General features: G+C 39.9%; 1 protein-coding gene and 1 non-coding gene across 2 annotated transcripts; one reads left to right on the top strand and one right to left on the bottom strand.

Moving 5' to 3' along the window:
* The first annotated feature begins 3,155 nt into the window (after positions 1–3,155).
* Positions 3,156–15,802, top strand: LOC107615470 (uncharacterized). The gene is made up of 3 exons (XM_021112539.1): positions 3,156–3,255; positions 14,983–15,473; positions 15,518–15,802. The coding sequence occupies exons 1-3, from the start codon at positions 3,156–3,158 to the stop codon at positions 15,800–15,802; spliced, it is 876 nt and encodes a 291-aa protein (XP_020968198.1).
* On the bottom strand, positions 7,857–7,964 carry LOC148578868 (small nucleolar RNA R71). Its single transcript, XR_015903673.1, has one exon. It is a non-coding gene; the product is annotated as a small nucleolar RNA R71 (small nucleolar RNA).
* Positions 15,803–16,879: the final 1,077 nt, after the last annotated feature.

Here is a 16,879-nt window from a genome sequence, read left to right as displayed (position 1 = left end):
TGGCACGTCACTTTGCTCAAGTCGATCTTGTGCTCCTTTGAACTTGAACCTTTGTATTTGCCATTGTTCTTCATCATCCTTCTAAATCTCCTAGCAAAAAACAAAAGCTCGTCATCTGAAATACCATCACTAGACTCACTCTCTTTCGGTTCTATTTGTGACTTGAGGGCTATTCCCTTTTTCTTTGAGTCTGTGTTTGTGTGTGTGGCTTCATAGGCAAGGAGTTTTCCTCTCAGCTCATCATAGGTTATGGAACTTAGGTTGTTACTTTCGGTTAGGACAGTGGCAGTGGTTTCCCATTCTTTTGTGAGGCTTCTAAGGAGTTTTCTCACCAAGGTTTGTTCTGCATAGTTTGTACCCATAGCATCAAGGTTGTTGATTATGATTGAGAATCTCTCAAACGCTTCATCAATGCTTTCTCCATCCTTCATGCTAAACATCTCGTACTCTTTTCGCAGCATATCAATCCTCGTTTCTTTTACTTGTTTGGTGCCTTCATGTGTAACCTGGAGTTTTTCCCAGATTTCTTTGGCTGTCTTGCATCTAGACACCTTCCGGTACTCTTCAAAGCTGATTACACAGTGAATAAGATTGATTGCTTTGGCATTCAGCTCTATCTTCTTCTTATCATCTTCATTCCATTCAGCTTCTTCTTTTGGAGTCACCACTCCATCAGCACTTATTTTTGTTGGGATCTTGGGACCGCTCACAACAATCTTCCATATGTTGTAGTCAATGAATTGGATGAAAATTCTTATCCTTTCTTTCCAGTAGGAGTAGTTCTTCCCGTTGAAGAAAGGTGGCCGGTTGTTTGACTGGCCTTCAGTGAGGGTGTAGGCAACTGTGGTTGTGCCCAAGTTGTTCACCATTGGATCTTTGCTCCAAGCAGTTAAGCTTAATTCTTGAGACCTTAGCCCTGATACCAATTAAAGGTTGTGGTAGGCTTAGAGAAGGGGGGTTGAATCTATGCCTTCCTTTTTAATTGCTGTTATTACCCTTTTAAAACAAACTTTCAATTCAGGTTCTGTTTGAACTCAGCAGCGGAAATTTATGAGACAATTTATTTTTGTCTCATGAATATCAGAAAACAGAACTCAGCAGAGAAGAGAAAAGCTAACACCAGCATGTATCCTGGTTCGGTTGCCTTGTGCTATGCAACCTACATCCAGTCTCCTCCACAACTATGGAAGAATTTCACTATAGTTAACAGTATTACATACACCAATTTCACAGGATTGACCCAATCCTTTCACTCTCAAGTTCTAACCTAACTTGACATTGGCTATGCTAATACCTAACTAATCACCCTTAGTGCTAACCCAACTAAGGAAGGGATACCTTACAGGTACAAGATACAAGACACTTAATCAACCTAAAGAAATCAGAAAATAACTCTAGGCTTTTCTCTCAAGTGTATCTCTCAGCCTTTTTTTTTCACTCATGGCTTTTTCTTAACCTTTCTCACAATGCCTTTTCTCTCAAGAAATTACAGAAAGATAAACTTAGAAAAGTACATTACAATCAGTAAAACATGAAGGAGATTGACTTCATCAGCAGCCTCTTTGCTATGTGCAAAACCAGATTTGCAAACCTCAGATGCAGTTCTTCAGTATTGGCTGAATGCTTCTTTGAAAGAAAGCATTATCCAAGTAGAGGAACTTCTTTTCAGAACACAACTCTCAAACTCTGGTTTTCTCTCCTTGCCTTCTGAATGAACAGCAAGCTTCATTTATCTCCTTGCATGTTGCTGGGTTCTTCTTCCAAGGTCAACACCTTGAGCCTTGAGCTTCACCAACCCACAGATTCACTTTTTCACATTAAACCTTAAAGTAGAAACTTTGCTTCTGACTCCTTCATCTTGGCCGAAAGCCACAAAGCAGTAACCATAGAAATATTCTCATGGTCAACTTGATCTTAGCCATTGAGAAACTACTTGGTCCCCAAGTATCACTTGTGACCGTAGATGTGAAGCAGAATAGGGCAGAGACCAACTTTCCCTTGAATGCTATTTTCGGATAGAGCAGAGAGTTGAGAAGAAGAGAAGAAGATCTGATGCATGCAAGATGAGATGGATTACCTTTAACTTAAGCTTGATTTGGTTTGGATTTTCTGTTTTAGCTTCTGTGTTTCAAGCTTAAACTTTCTCTCTCTTGCTTCTTTGGTTACTAGCTTAGGGAAGAAGCTTTTTCTCTCTTTCTCTTTCTTACTTTTTTGAAGCTTTGATTTGACTTGATTAGAGAGGAGAGGAACGTTGCTTCTGGTAAGGCAAGATGGAGGGAATTGAAAAGCAATTTGGGCTTGGATCGGGTTCTTCTCAAGTTCAGCCCGTTGGTACCTTGTGTTGCTTCTTGGAAGACTTTTTGCTTGAGATGAAAGACTTGGGCTTGTCTTTATTTTCACTTACCATTCAGCCCATTGGCATATATCTTTTGTTTGATGTTGGGCTGCTGCAACACTTGTTTTTAGCCTGCATCACTTATCAAAAATAATCAAAACTAATTGGGTGATTAGCCCACTAATCAAATGTTTGTCATCATCAATTTTATTAATTAATTTCTTAACTCAACAATATATATATATATATATATAAATATATACACACACACACACACACACACACATACATATTCCTTGATATCCATACGTATATCTTGTGCTTCGTTTAGTATAGCTTCGTGAATACGTTTACGCTTTTCGAACTCTATTTTTTAGCTTAATTCTTCATCGGGCTTCTAAAATATTTTAATTTCCTCCTATATAAATATCTATGCGCTTTTAGAATTGTCGTAACCTTTGATTAACCTTTGCTTTACGACGCGAGATAAGGCTTAGGGTAATTAGGGTGTTACATTTAGTGGTATCAAAGTGGTTCGTCCTCGTGAGCCTGGGGGATGGACTGATTGTGCTTCATTACATACTTTATGTCTTTTTCCTTGATGCTATTTAGGTTATCTCATTGATATTGCATAGCATGCTTGTTTGTGAGTGTCTTTTTGGGATAATTGAAGCACTAGGCTTTTGATATTGAGACTGATCACCTTGATATCGATTATTTGGTGTAGACAGGAACCCTAATGGCTACTCGCGGACGAGGTCATACGCGTTCACAATGAGAGATTGGAAATGAACAACCGGCCGATAACCATGCCGAGTTCATGGCGGCAATGCCTAATCTTGCGAATACCATGGAGGCGAATGCTGCTGCGACTCTGCAAGCTGTGCAGAGGTTAGGTCAACCAGATGAAAACGGAAATGGTGATGGAAACTAGAATAATAATGGGGAAGAAAATGATAATGACTTGGGAGGCGCCCCGATGACGTTGGCTTCATTTCTAAAAGTTCACCCACCGACTTTCAGAGGTTCGAACAACCCGACTGAAGCGGACAATTGGTTTCGAGCTATGGAATGCGCACTACAAGCTTAGCATGTCCCGGCTAATCAGTATGTAGAGTTCGCGGTCTATCAATTGTTAGGAGAGGTGCAACATTGGTGGAAAGGAGAGTGCCAGTTGATACAACTTTCGAATGCAGAGATTCCTTGGGATGTATTCCAGACAGCCTTCTACAAGAAATATTTTTCTGAAACAGACAGAGAGGCGAGAGAATTGGAGCTTATGCAGCTGAAGCAAGGCTCTTTGACTGTGGCGGACTACACTAGCCGATTTGAGGAGCTCTGTAGGTTCTCTAGGGTGTGTCAAGGTGCCCCAGAGACCTATGAGAGCTGGAAGTGTATTAAGTACCAAGGAGGCTAGAGGGATGTGATGAGCGGATAATTTATACGCTTTTTGGCATTGTTTTTAGTAGGATCTAGTTACTTTTAGGGATGTTTTCATTAGTTTTTATGTTAAATTCACATTTCTGGACTTTACTATGAGTTTGTGTGTTTTTCTATAATTTCAGGTATTTTCTGGCTGAAATTGAGGGACTTGAGCAAAAATCAGATTCAGAGGTTGAAGAAGGACTACTGATGCTGTTGGATTCTGACCTCCTTGCACTCAAAGTGGATTTTCTGGAGCTACAGAACTCAAAATGGTGCGCTTCCAATTGCGTTGGAAATTAGACATCCAGGGCTTTCCAGCAATATATAATAGTCCATACTTTGGCCGAGTTTAGACGACGTAAAAGGGCATTGAACGCCAGTTCTACGCTGCTGTCTGGAGTTAAACGCCAAAAACACGTCACAAACCAGAGTTGAACGCCAGAAACACGTTACAACCTGGCGTTCAACTTCAGAAAGAACCTCTGCACGTGTGACATTCAAGCTCAGCCCAAGCACACACCAAGCGGGCCCCAGAAGTGGATTTATGCATCAATTACTTACTTCTGTAAACCCTAGTAGCTAGTTTATTATAAATAGAACTTTTTACTATTGTATTAGACATCTTGGGATGCCTAGTTCTTAGATCATGGGGGCTGGCCATTCGGCCATGCCTGGACCTCTCACTTATGTATTTTCAAACGGTAGAGTTTCTACACTCCATAGATTAAGGTGTGGAGCTCTGCTGTTCCTCATGAATTAATGCAAAGTACTACTGTTTTTCTATTCAACTCAACTTATTCCGCTTCTAAGATATTCATTCGCACTTCAACATGAATGTGATGAACGTGACAATCATCATCATTCTCCCACGAACGCGTGCCTGACAACCACTTCCGTTCCACCTTAGATTGGATGATTATCTCTTGGATCTCTTAATCAGAATCTTCGTGGTGTAAGCTAGATTGATGGCGGCATTCATGAGAATCCGGAAAGTCTAAACCTTGTCTGTGGTATTCCGAGTAGGATTCTGGGATTGAATGACTGTGACGAACTTCAAACTCGCGAGTGCTGGGCGTAGTGACAGATGCAAAAGGAGGGTGAATCCTATTCCAGTATGATCGAGAACCTCAGATGATTAGCCATGCTGTGATAGAGCATTTGGACCATTTTCACAAGAGGATAGGATGCAGCCATTGACCACGGTGATGCCTCCAGACGATTAGCCATGCAGTGACAGCACATCAGACCATTTTCCAGAGAGGATGAAAAGTAGCCATTGACAATGGTGATGTCCTTACATAAAGCCAGCCATGGAAAGGAGTAGGACTGATTGGATGAAGACAGCAGGAAAGCAGAGATTCAGAGGGACGAAAGCATCTCTATACGCTTATCTGAAATTCTCACCAATGATATACATAAGTATTTCTATCTTTATTTTCTGTTTAATTAATATTATTTTCGAAAACTCCATAATCTATTATTATCCTCCTGACTGAGATTTACAAGATGACCATAGCTTGCTTCATACCAACAATCTCCGTGGGATCGACCCTTACTCACGTAAGGTTTTATTACTTGGACGACCCAGTGCACTTACTGGTTAGTTATATCGAAGTTGTGAATGAAAAATGATTTATTAAGACGTGCGTACAGATTTTTTGGCGCCGTTACCTGAGATCACAATTTCGTGCACCAAGTTTTTGGTGCCGTTGCCGGGGATTGTTCGAGTTTGGACAACTGACGGTTCATCTTGTTGCTCAGATTAGGTAATTTTCTTTTTGTTTTATTTTTGAAAATTTTTCAAAAATCTTCAAAAATTTTTCCTTTATTTTCGAAAAAAAAAATTATAAATCTTTTCAAAAATATATTGTTCTTCAAAATTTTTAAGAATGAATTCTAGAGTTTCATGAAGCATGTTGAAGCCTGGCTGGCTGTAAAGCCATGTCTAATTCTTTTGGATAAGGGCTTCCAACCATCAGCATAGAGGCAAGTTAATTGGAATGTCAGCTGTGGCATGTCTGAGTTACATACTAAAGCTTGGCTGGCTATTAAGGCATGCCTAACCCTCAGATTGGAGCTTTAGACTAAGAGTACAAAGATTCCTGGAATTCATATAAAAAATTTTGGAATCCTTATTTTTCTTTTTCATATATAATTTTCGAAAAAATCCAAAAAAAAAAAATTTATAAAATCATAAAAATCAAAAATATTTTGTGTTTCTTGTTTGAGTCTTGAGTCAATTTTTAAGTTTGGTGTCAGTTGCATACTCATCTTGCATTTTTCGAAAAAATCATGCATTCATAGTGTTTTTCATGATCTTCAAGTTGTTCTTGGTAAGTCTTCTTGTTTGATCTTGATGTTTTCTTGTTTTGCATCTTTTCTTGTTTTTCATGTGCATTTTTGCATTCATAGTGTCTGAACATGAAAGATTTCTAAGTTTGGTGTCTTGCATGTTTTCTTTGCATATAAAAATTTTCAAAAATAAGTCTTGATGTTCATCTTGACATTCAAAGTGTTCTTGGTGTTCATCTTGACATTCATAGCATTCTTGCATGCATTCATTGTTTTGATCTAAAAATTTTCATGCATTGCATCATTTTTATGTTTTTCTCTCTCATCATAAAAATTCAAAAAAAATCAAAAAAATATCTTTCCCTTTTTTCTCTCTTAAAATTTCGAAAATTATATTTGACTTTTTCAAAAAATTTTAAAATCTAGTTGTTTTTATGAGTCAAATCAAATTTTCAATTTAAAAATCTTATCTTTCCAAAATCTTTTTCAAAAATCAAATCTTTTTCATTTTTCTTATCTTTATCACATAATTTTCGAAAATAACATCATCAATTAATGTTTTGATTCAAAAATTTCAAGTTTGTTACTTACTTGTTAAGAAAGATTCAAACTTTAAGTTCTAGAATCATATTTTGTGATTTCTTGTGAATTAAGTCATTAATTGTGATTTTAAAAATCAAATCTTTTGCAAAACTAATTTCAATCATATCTTTTCAAAAATATCTTTTTATCTTATCTTTTTCAAAATCATATCTTTTTCAAAAATTTGATTTTAAAATATCTTTTCTAACTTCTTATCTTCTTATCTTTTCAAAATTGATTTTCAAAATTTGTTTCAACTAACTAACTAACTTTTTGTTTGTTTCTTATCTTTTTCAAAACTACCTAACTAACTCTCTCTCTCTAATTTTCGAAAATATCTCCCTCTTTTTCAAAATTTCTTTTTAATTAACTAATTATTTTAATTTTCTATTTTAATTTTCAAAAATTACTAACCTTTTTCAAAAATTATTTTCGAAAATCCTCTCTCTCTCTCATCTCATTCTATTTATTTATTCATCTACTAACACTTCTCTTCATCTCACATCTCTGCTCTCCTCACCCTTGTGTTTCTTTCCTTACATTACATTCTTTTCTTCTTCTTTTCTTCTACCCACACAGGGACCTCTATACTGTGGTAAAAAGGATCCTATTATTATTATTTTTTTGTTCCCTCTTTTTCATATGAGCAGGAGCAAGGACAATAATACTTTTGTTCCCTCTTTTTCATATGAGCAGGAGCAAGAACAATAATACTCTTGTTGAAGCAGATCCAGAACCTGAAAGGACTCTGAAGAGGAAACTAAGAGAAGCTAAATTACAACAATCCAGCAAGCACCTTTCAGAAATTTTCGAACAGGAAGAGGAGATGGCAGCCAAAAATAATAATAATGCAAGGAGGATGCTTGGTGACTTTACTGCATCTAATTCCAATTTACATGGAAGAAGCATCTCCATCCTCACCATTGGAGCAAACAACTTTGAGCTGAAACCTCAATTAGTTTCTCTTATGCAGCAGAACTGCAAGTTTCATGGACTTCCATCTGAAGATCCTTTTCAGTTCTTAACTGAATTTTTGCAGATCTGTGATACTGTTAAGACTAATGGAGTAGATCCTAAAGTCTACAGGCTCATGCTTTTCCCTTTTGCTGTAAGAGACAGAGCTAGAATATGGTTGGACTCTCAACCTAAGGATAGCCTGAACTCTTGGGATAAGCTGGTCAAGGCTTTCTTAGCCAAGTTCTTTCCTCCTCAAAAGCTGAGCAAGCTTAGAGTGGATGTTCAAACCTTCAGACAAAAAGAAGGTGGATCCCTCTATGAAGCTTGGGAGAGATACAAGCAATTGACCAAAAAGTGTCCTTCTGACATGCTTTCAGAATGGACCATCCTGGATATATTCTATGATGGTTTATCTGAATTAGCTAAAATGTCATTGGATACTTCTGCAGGTGGATCCATTCACCTAAAGAAAACGCCTGCAGAAGCTCAAGAACTCATTGACATGGTTGCTAATAACCAGTTCATGTACACTTCTGAGAGGAACCCTGTGAGTAATGGGACGCCTCAGAAGAAGGGAGTTCTTGAAATTGATACTCTGAATGCCATATTGGCTCAAAACAAAATATTGACTCAGAAAGTCAATATGATTTCTCAGAGTCTGAATGGAATGCAAGCCGCATCCAACAGTACTCAAGAGGCGCCTTCTGAAGAAGAGGCCTATGATCCTAAAAACCCTGCAATAGCAGAGGTGAATTACATGGGTGAACCATATGGAAACACCTATAATCCCTCATGGAGAAATCACCCAAATCTCTCATGGAAGGATCAACAAAAGCCTCAACAAGGCTTTAATAATGGTGGAAGAAATATGTTTAACAATAGTAAACCTTTTCCATCATCCACTCAGCAACAGACAGAGAACTCTGAACAAAATACCTCTAATTTAGCAAACTTAGTCTCTGATCTATCTAAGGCCACTGTAAGTTTCATGAATGAAACAAGGTCCTCCATTAGAAATTTGGAAGCACAAGTGGGCCAGCTGAGTAAAAGGATCACTGAAATCCCTCCTAGTACTCTCCTAAGCAATACAGAAGAAAATCCAAAAGGAGAGTGCAAGGCCATTGACATAGTCAACACGGCCGAACCTAGAGAGGAAGGGGAGGACATGAATCCCAAGGAGGAAGACCTCCTGGGACGTCCAGTGATCAATAAGGAGCTTCCCTCTGAGGAACCAAAGGAATCTGAGGCTCATTTAGAGACCATAGAGATTCCATTAAACCTCCTTATGCCATTCATGAGCTCTGATGAGTATTCCTCTTCTGAAGAGAATGAGGATGTTACTAAGGAGCAAGTTACCAAGTACCTTGGTGCAATCATGAAGCTGAATGCCAAATTATTTGGTATTGAGACTTGGGAAGATGAACCTCCCTTGTTCACCAATGAACTGAGTGATCTGGATCAACTGACATTGCCTCAGAAGAAACAGGATCCTGGAAAGTTCCTAATACCTTGTACCATAGGCACCATGACCTTTGAAAAAGCTCTGTGTGACCTTGGTTCAGGGATAAACCTCATGCCACTCTCTGTAATGGAGAAATTGGAAATCTTTGAGGTACAAGCTGCTAAAATCTCATTAGAGATGGCAGACAATTCCAGAAAACAGGCTTATGGACAAGTAGAGGACATGTTAGTAAAGGTTGAAGGCCTTTACATCCCTGCTGATTTTATAGTCCTAGATACTGGGAAGGATGAGGATGAATCCATCATCCTTGGAAGACCCTTCCTAGCCACAGCAAGAGCTGTGATTGATGTTGACAGAGGTGAACTAGTCCTTCAATTGAATGAGGACTCCCTTGAGTTTAAAACTCAAGGACATCCTTCTGTAAACATGGAAAAGAGACACAGTAAGCTTCTCTCAAAACAGAGTCAACCAGAGCCCCCCACAGTCAAACTCTAAGTTTGGTGTTGGGAGGCCACAACCAAACTCTAAGTTTGGTGTTGAACTCCCATATCCAAACTCTAAGTTTGGTGTTGGGGAGTATCAACAATGCTCTAAACATCTGTGAGGCTCCATGAGAGCCCACTGTCAAGCTATTGACATTAAAGAAGCGCTTGTTGGGAGGCAACCCAATTTTTATTTATCTAATTCTATTTTTATTTTTATTGTTTTTCATGTTTTATTAGGTTCATGATCATGTGGAGTCACAAAATAAATAAAAAAATTGAAAACGGAATCAAAAACAGCAGAAGAAAAATCACACCCTGGAGGAGGATCTCACTGGCGTTTAAACGCCAGTAAGGAGCATCTGTCTGGCGTTCAACGCCAGAACAGAGCATGTTTCTGGCATTGAACGCCAGAAACAAGCAGCATCCTGGCGTTCAGACGCCAGAAATGCACAGTGAAGAAGAGCTGGCGCTGAACGCCAGAAACAAGCATCTGGCTGGCGTTCAACGCCAGAAATATGCTGCATCTGGGCGTTGAACGCCCAGAATAAGCATCAGTTCGGCGTTTAAACGCCAGAATTGCATGCAAAGGCATTTTACATGCCTAATTGGTGCATGGATGCAATTCCTTGACACCTCAGGATCTGTGGACCCCATAGGATCCCCACCTACCACTACTCACTCTCTTCCCTCTTCTCAATGTTCATCCTCTCTTCCCAATAAACACTCTTCCCCAAAACTCTTCACCAATCACCTCAATCTCTCTTCCCTATCACCACTTCATCACTCACATCCATCCACTCTTCCCCATAAACCTACCTCATAAACTCCACCTACCTTCAAAATTCAAAATCAATTTCCCACCCAAACCCACCCATATGGCCGAACCTTACCCCCCTCCCTTCCCTATATAAAGCCCTCCATTCTTCTTCAAATTCACACAACACAACCCTCTCTTCCCCTTCTTGGCCGAAACACATCCCTCTCTCTCCCTCTTCTCCATTTCTTCTTCTTCTTCATCTATTCTTTCTTCTCTTGCTCGAGGGCGAGCAATATTCTAAGTTTGGTGTGGTAAAAGCATAAGCTTTTTGTTTTTCCATTACAATTGATGGCACCTAAGACCGGAGAATCCTCTAGAAAAGGGAAAGAGAAGACAAAAGCTTCCACCTTCGAGTCATGGGAGATGGAAAGATTCATCTCCAAAGCTCATCAAGACCACTTCTATGATGTTGTGGCCAAGAAGAAGGTGATCTCCGAGGTCCCTTTCAAACTCAAGAGAAATGAGTATCCGGAGATCCGACATGAGATCCATAGAAGAGGTTGGGAAGTTCTAACAAACCCCATCCAACAAGTCGGAATTCTAATGGTTCAAGAGTTCTATGCTAATGCATGGATCACAAGGAACTATGATCAAAGTAAGAACCCGAACCCAAAGAATTATCTCACCATGGTTCGGGGGAATTACTTAGATTTTAGTCCGAAAAATGTAAGGTTGGCGTTCAATTTACCAATGATGGAAGAGAATGCACGCCCCTACACAAGGAGAGTCAACTTTGATCAAAGGTTGGACCAAGTCCTCATGGACATATGTGTGGAAGGAGCTCAATGGAAGGTTGACTCAAAAGGCAAACCGGTTCAACTGAGAAGACTGGACCTTAAGCTTGTAGCTAGAGGATGGTTGGAGTTCCTTCAACGCTCAATCATTCCCACTAGTAACCGGTCTGAAGTTACTATAGACCGGGCCATCATGATCCATAGCATCATGATTGGAGAAGAGGTGGAGGTTCATGAGATTATACCTCAAGAACTCTACAAGGTGGCTGACAAGTCCTCCACTATGGTAAGGTTAGCTTGTCCTCACCTCATTTGCCATCTATGCAATTCGGCTGGGATTGACATAGAAGGAGACATTCCGATTGAGGAAGAGAAGCCCATCACTAAGAAAAGGATGGAGCAAACAAGAGAGCCCATTCATGGAGCTCAAGAGACGCATGAAGCTCATCACCATGAGATCCCGGAGATACCTCAAATGCATTTTCCTCTACAAAATTATTGGGAGCAAATCAACACCTCCCTAGGAGAATTAAGTTCCAACATGGGACAATTAAGGGTGGAACATCAAGAGCACTCCATCATCCTTCATGAAATTAGAGAAGATCAAAAAGCAATGAGGGAGGAGCAACAAAGACAAGGAAGAGACATAGAAGAGCTCAAGGACATCATTGGTTCCTCAAGAAGGAAACGCCACCATCACTAAGGTGGATTCATTCCTTGTTCTTACATTCTCTGTTTTTCGTTTTCTTTATGTTAAGTGCTTATCCATGTTTGTGTCTTATTACATGATCATTAGTATTTAGTAACTTTGTCTTAAAGTTATGAATGTCCTATGAATCCATCACCTCTCTTAAATGAAAAATGTTTTAATTCAAAAGAACAAGAAGTACATGAGTTTCGAATTTATCCTTGAACTTAGTTTAATTATATTGATGTGGTGACAATGCTTCTTGTTTTCTGAATGAATGCTTGAACAGTGCATATGTCTTTTGAAGTTGTTGTTTATGAATGTTAAATATGTTGGCTCTTGAAAGAATGATGACAAGGAGACATGTTATTTGATAATTTGAAAAATCATAAAAATGATTCTTGAAGCAAGAAAAAGCAGCAAAGAACAAAGCTTGCAGAAAAAAAATGGCGAAAAAAAAAGAAAAAAAAAAGAGAAAAAGCAAGCAGAAAAAGCCAAAGCTCTTAAAACCAAAAGGCAAGAGCAAAAAGCCAATAGCCCTTAAAACCAAAAGGCAAGGGTAATAAAAAGGATCCCAAGGCTTTGAGCATCAGTGGATAGGAGGGCCTAAAGGAATAAAATCCTGGCCTAAGCGGCTAAACCAAGCTGTCCCTAACCATGTGCTTGTGGCGTGAAGGTGTCAAGTGAAAACTTGAGACTGAGCGGTTAAAGTCAAGGTCCAAAGCAAAAATAGAGTGTGCTTAAGAACCCTGGACACCTCTAATTGGGGACTTTAGCAAAGCTGAGTCACAATCTGAAAAGGTTCACCCAATTATGTGTCTGTGGCATTTATGTATCCGGTGGTAATACTGGAAAACAAAGTGCTTAGGGCCACGGCCAAGACTCATAAAGTAGCTGTGTTCAAGAATCAACATACTGAACTAGAAGAATCAATAACACTATCTGAACTCTGAGTTCCTATAGATGCCAATCATTCTGAACCTCAATGGATAAAGTGAGATGTCAAAACTATTCAAGAGGCAAAAAGCTACAAGTCCCACTCATCTTATTGGAGCTATGTTTCATTGATATTTTGGAATTTATAGTATATTCTCTTCTTTTTATCCTATTTGATTTTCAGTTGCTTGGGAACAAGCAACAATTTAAGTTTGGTGTTGTGATGAGCGGATAATTTATACGCTTTTTGGCATTGTTTTTAGTATGTTTTTAGTAGGATCTAGTTACTTTTAGGGATGTTTTCATTAGTTTTTATGTTAAATTCACATTTCTGGACTTTACTATGAGTTTGTGTGTTTTTCTATGATTTCAGGTATTTTCTGGCTGAAATTGAGGGACTTGAGCAAAAATCAGATTCAGAGGTTGAAGAAGGACTGCTGATGCTGTTGGATTCTGACCTCCCTGCACTCAAAGTGAATTTTCTGGAGCTACAGAACTCAAAATGGCACGCTTCCAATTGCGTTGGAAATTAGACATCCAGGGCTTTCCAGAAATATATAATAGTCCATACTTTGGCCGAGTTTAGACGACGTAAAAGGGCGTTGAACGCCAGTTCTACGCTGCTGTCTGGAGTTAAACGCCAGAAACACGTCACAAACCAGAGTTGAACGCCAGAAACACGTTACAACCTGGCGTTCAACTCCAAAAAGAACCTTTGCACGTGTAACATTCAAGCTCAGCCCAAGCACACACCAAGTGGGCCCCAGAAGTGGATTTATGCATCAATTACTTACTTCTGTAAACCCTAGTAGCTAGTTTATTATAAATAGAACTTTTTACTATTGTATTAGACATCTTGGGACGCCTAGTTCTTAGATCATGGGGGCTGGCCATTCGGCCATGCCTGGACCTCTCACTTATGTATTTTCAAACGGTAGAGTTTCTACACTCCATAGATTAAGGTGTGGAGCTCTGCTGTTCCTCATGAATTAATGCAAAGTACTACTGTTTTTCTATTCAACTCAACTTATTCCGCTTCTAAGATATTCATTCGCACTTCAACATGAATGTGATGAACGTGACAATCATCATCATTCTCCCACGAACGCGTGCCTGACAACCACTTCCGTTCCACCTTAGATTGGATGATTATCTCTTGGATCTCTTAATCAGAATCTTCGTGGTGTAAGCTAGATTGATGGCGGCATTCATGAGAATCCGGAAAGTCTAAACCTTGTCTGTGGTATTCCGAGTAGGATTCTGGGATTGAATGACTGTGACGAACTTCAAACTCGCGAGTGCTGGGCGTAGTGACAGACGCAAAAGGAGGGTGAATCCTATTCTAGTATGATCGAGAACCTCAGATGATTAGCCATGCTGTGACAGAGCATTTGGACCATTTTCACAAGAGGATAGGATGCAGCCATTGACCACGGTGATGCCTCCAGACGATTAGCCATGCAGTGACAGCGCATCGGACCATTTTCCAGAGAGGATGAAAAGTAGCCATTGACAATGGTGATGTCCTTACATAAAGCCAGCCATGGAAAGGAGTAGGACTGATTGGATGAAGACAGCAGGAAAGCAGAGATTCAGAGGGACGAAAGCATCTCTATACGCTTATCTGAAATTCTCACCAGTGATATACATAAGTATTTCTATCTTTATTTTCTGTTTAATTAGTATTATTTTTGAAAACTCCATAATCAATTATTATCCGCCTGACTGAGATTTACAAGATGACCATAGCTTGCTTCATACCAACAATCTCCGTGGGATCGACCCTTACTCACGTAAGGTTTTATTACTTGGACGACCCAGTGCACTTGCTGGTTAGTTGTATCGAAGTTGTGAATGAAAAATGATTTATTAAGACGTGCGTACAGAGTTTTTGGCGCCGTTACTTGAGATCACAATTTTGTGCACCAGGAAGCTATTATGACTGCTGTGGCTCCTCTTGAGATCCGAATCTTTTTAGAACTGGTAAATAAAGCGAGAGTGGTTGAGGAGTGTGCAAAGAAGGTAGCTTCGTCAAGGGACACTCGTGGAGGAAACACTAACCGTGGGCGCAGAAAGTACTTTCAACCAAGAGCCTAAAGCTTCAAGAGAGGAGGACATGTGCCTCAAGGTCAAGGCAATGTTAGCAGGCCCACTTTTGATCAGTACCACCAGGCGAGAGGGAGAGGTAATCAGAGTAAGGCTTTCCCGGGTTTAACTTGTGATCGTTGTGGGCATTTTCATCTGAATGACTCTTGCAATATTGATATAGGTGGTTGCTTCAACTGGGGATTGCCTGGTCACATTGAGAGAGATTGTACTTGTGGGAAGAAGACTCAGAATGCGGGCCAGAACCAACAAGGTCGGGTGTTTGCTGTAAACGCCCAGGATGCGGCGAAGGCGGATCCTCTGATGGGAGGTATATGCTTAATTGGTGATAAAACATTAGTTGCATTATATGATACTGGAGCTTCGTATTCTTTTATTTCATTTGATAAGGTTGAGGAATTAGGATTGAAGGTGTCAGAGTTAGCATTTGATTTACATGTGCATACCCCGTATCAGACAGTTATGACTAAGTCAGGTTGTAGGCAAGTAGGTTTCAAGCTTGAGAATAGAGAATTTATCCATGACTTAATTTGTTTGCCAATGGTTGGGTTGGAGATGATTTTGAGGTTTGACTGGATGTCCAAGAATCGAGTTTTGTTGGATTGCTTTGAGCGATCTATTCAGTTTATGCTGGAAGGAGAAGGAGGAGCAGTGGTAGCCGAGGGTTATTACCTTAACTCTGTAATGGTGAACTGCAGTGGGAAGAGTGTCAGGGTTATATATTGTTGGCTGCTAATGCTTTGGGTGACGCACAGAACTTATATCAGATTTTGGTAGTTAGAGACTTTCCAGAAGTATTCCGGGAAGATATTCCTGAATTCCCACCTCAAAGGGAAATTGAATTTGAGATTGACTTGGTGTTGGTAGCCGGACCAGTGTTGATTGCGCCGTATCGAATGGCTCCGATAGAGCTGGCCGAACTAAAGGCTCGGTTGGAAGAGCTTCTGAACAAGAGGTTCATTCAACCGAGTGTATCTCCATAGGGAGCGCCAGCTTTATTGGTGAAGAAGAAGGACGGAGGAATGCGACTTTGCGTGGATTACCGGCAGTTAAATAGAGTGACTGTGAAGAACAAGTGCCCGATGCCAAGGATAGATGACTTAATAGATCAACTGCAAGGAGCTGGAGTGTTTTCTAATATTGACTTAAGATCCGGTTATCATCAGATAAGGGTGAAGGAGGATGACATTCCAAAAACTGCGTTTAGGACGTGCTATGGCACTACAAGTTTACGGTGATGTCCTTTGGGTTGACGATTGCCCCTGCTGTGTTCATGGATTACATTAACAGAGTATTTCGTCCCTTTTTGGACAAATTTATTGTGGTTTTCATAGACGACATCTTAGTTTATTCTAAGACGGCGAAGGAGCACGAGGAACACTTGAGAATTGTGTTGCAAATCCTGAAGGAGCGAAAATTGTATGCTAAGTTGTCTAAATACGAGTTTTGGAAGGAAGAAGTGAAGTTCTTAGGTCACGTGGTGAGCAAAGGAGGAATAGTTGTAGATCCTTCAAAAGTGGAGGCGGTGATGGAATGGGAGAGACCGACTATGGTAACAGAGGTTAGAAGTTTCTTGGACTTAGCCGGATATTACCGGAGATTCATTGAGGGATTTTCCCGGATTGCATTACCGATGACCAAGTTAACCCGGAAGGAGGTGCTGTTTGTGTGGATGTCGGAATGTGAGGAGAGTTTTCAGACCTTGAAACAAAAGTTAACTTCAGCGCCTATTCTGATTTTGCCGGAACCACATGAACCATTTGAAGTATACTGTGATGCTTCTTTAAAGGGTTTAGGTTGCGTGTTGATGCAACACCGAAACGTGGTGGCTTACACATCGCGTCAGTTGAGACCGCATGAGGTAAATTACCCAACTCATGACTTGAAATTGGCGGCGATTGTGTTTGCATTGAAGATTTGAAGGCACCACTTGTACGGAGTAAGGTTTAGCGTCTTTTCTGATCACAAGAGTCTCAAGTACATCTTTGATCAGAAATAGCTCAATATGCATCAAAGGAGGTGGATGGAGCTTCTGAAGGATTATGATTTTGAATTAAGTT

This window comes from Arachis ipaensis, chromosome B1, assembly GCF_059453495.1.
Source record: "Arachis ipaensis isolate K30076 ecotype BB chromosome B1, ASM5945349v1, whole genome shotgun sequence".
Lineage (NCBI taxonomy): Eukaryota > Viridiplantae > Streptophyta > Magnoliopsida > Fabales > Fabaceae > Arachis > Arachis ipaensis.
This window is presented reverse-complemented; position numbering and strand designations above follow the sequence as displayed.

Coding starts and splice junctions, on each gene's coding strand:
- LOC107615470 (XM_021112539.1), top strand. CDS start 3,156: ATGGCGGCAATGCCTAATCTTGCGAATACCATGGAGGCGAATGCTGCT. Junction 3,256..14,982: donor ACCAGATGAAAACGGAAATG/GTGATGGAAACT, acceptor ATATTGATATAG/GTGGTTGCTTCAACTGGGGA. Junction 15,474..15,517: donor AAGGAGAAGGAGGAGCAGTG/GTAGCCGAGGGT, acceptor GGTGAACTGCAG/TGGGAAGAGTGTCAGGGTTA.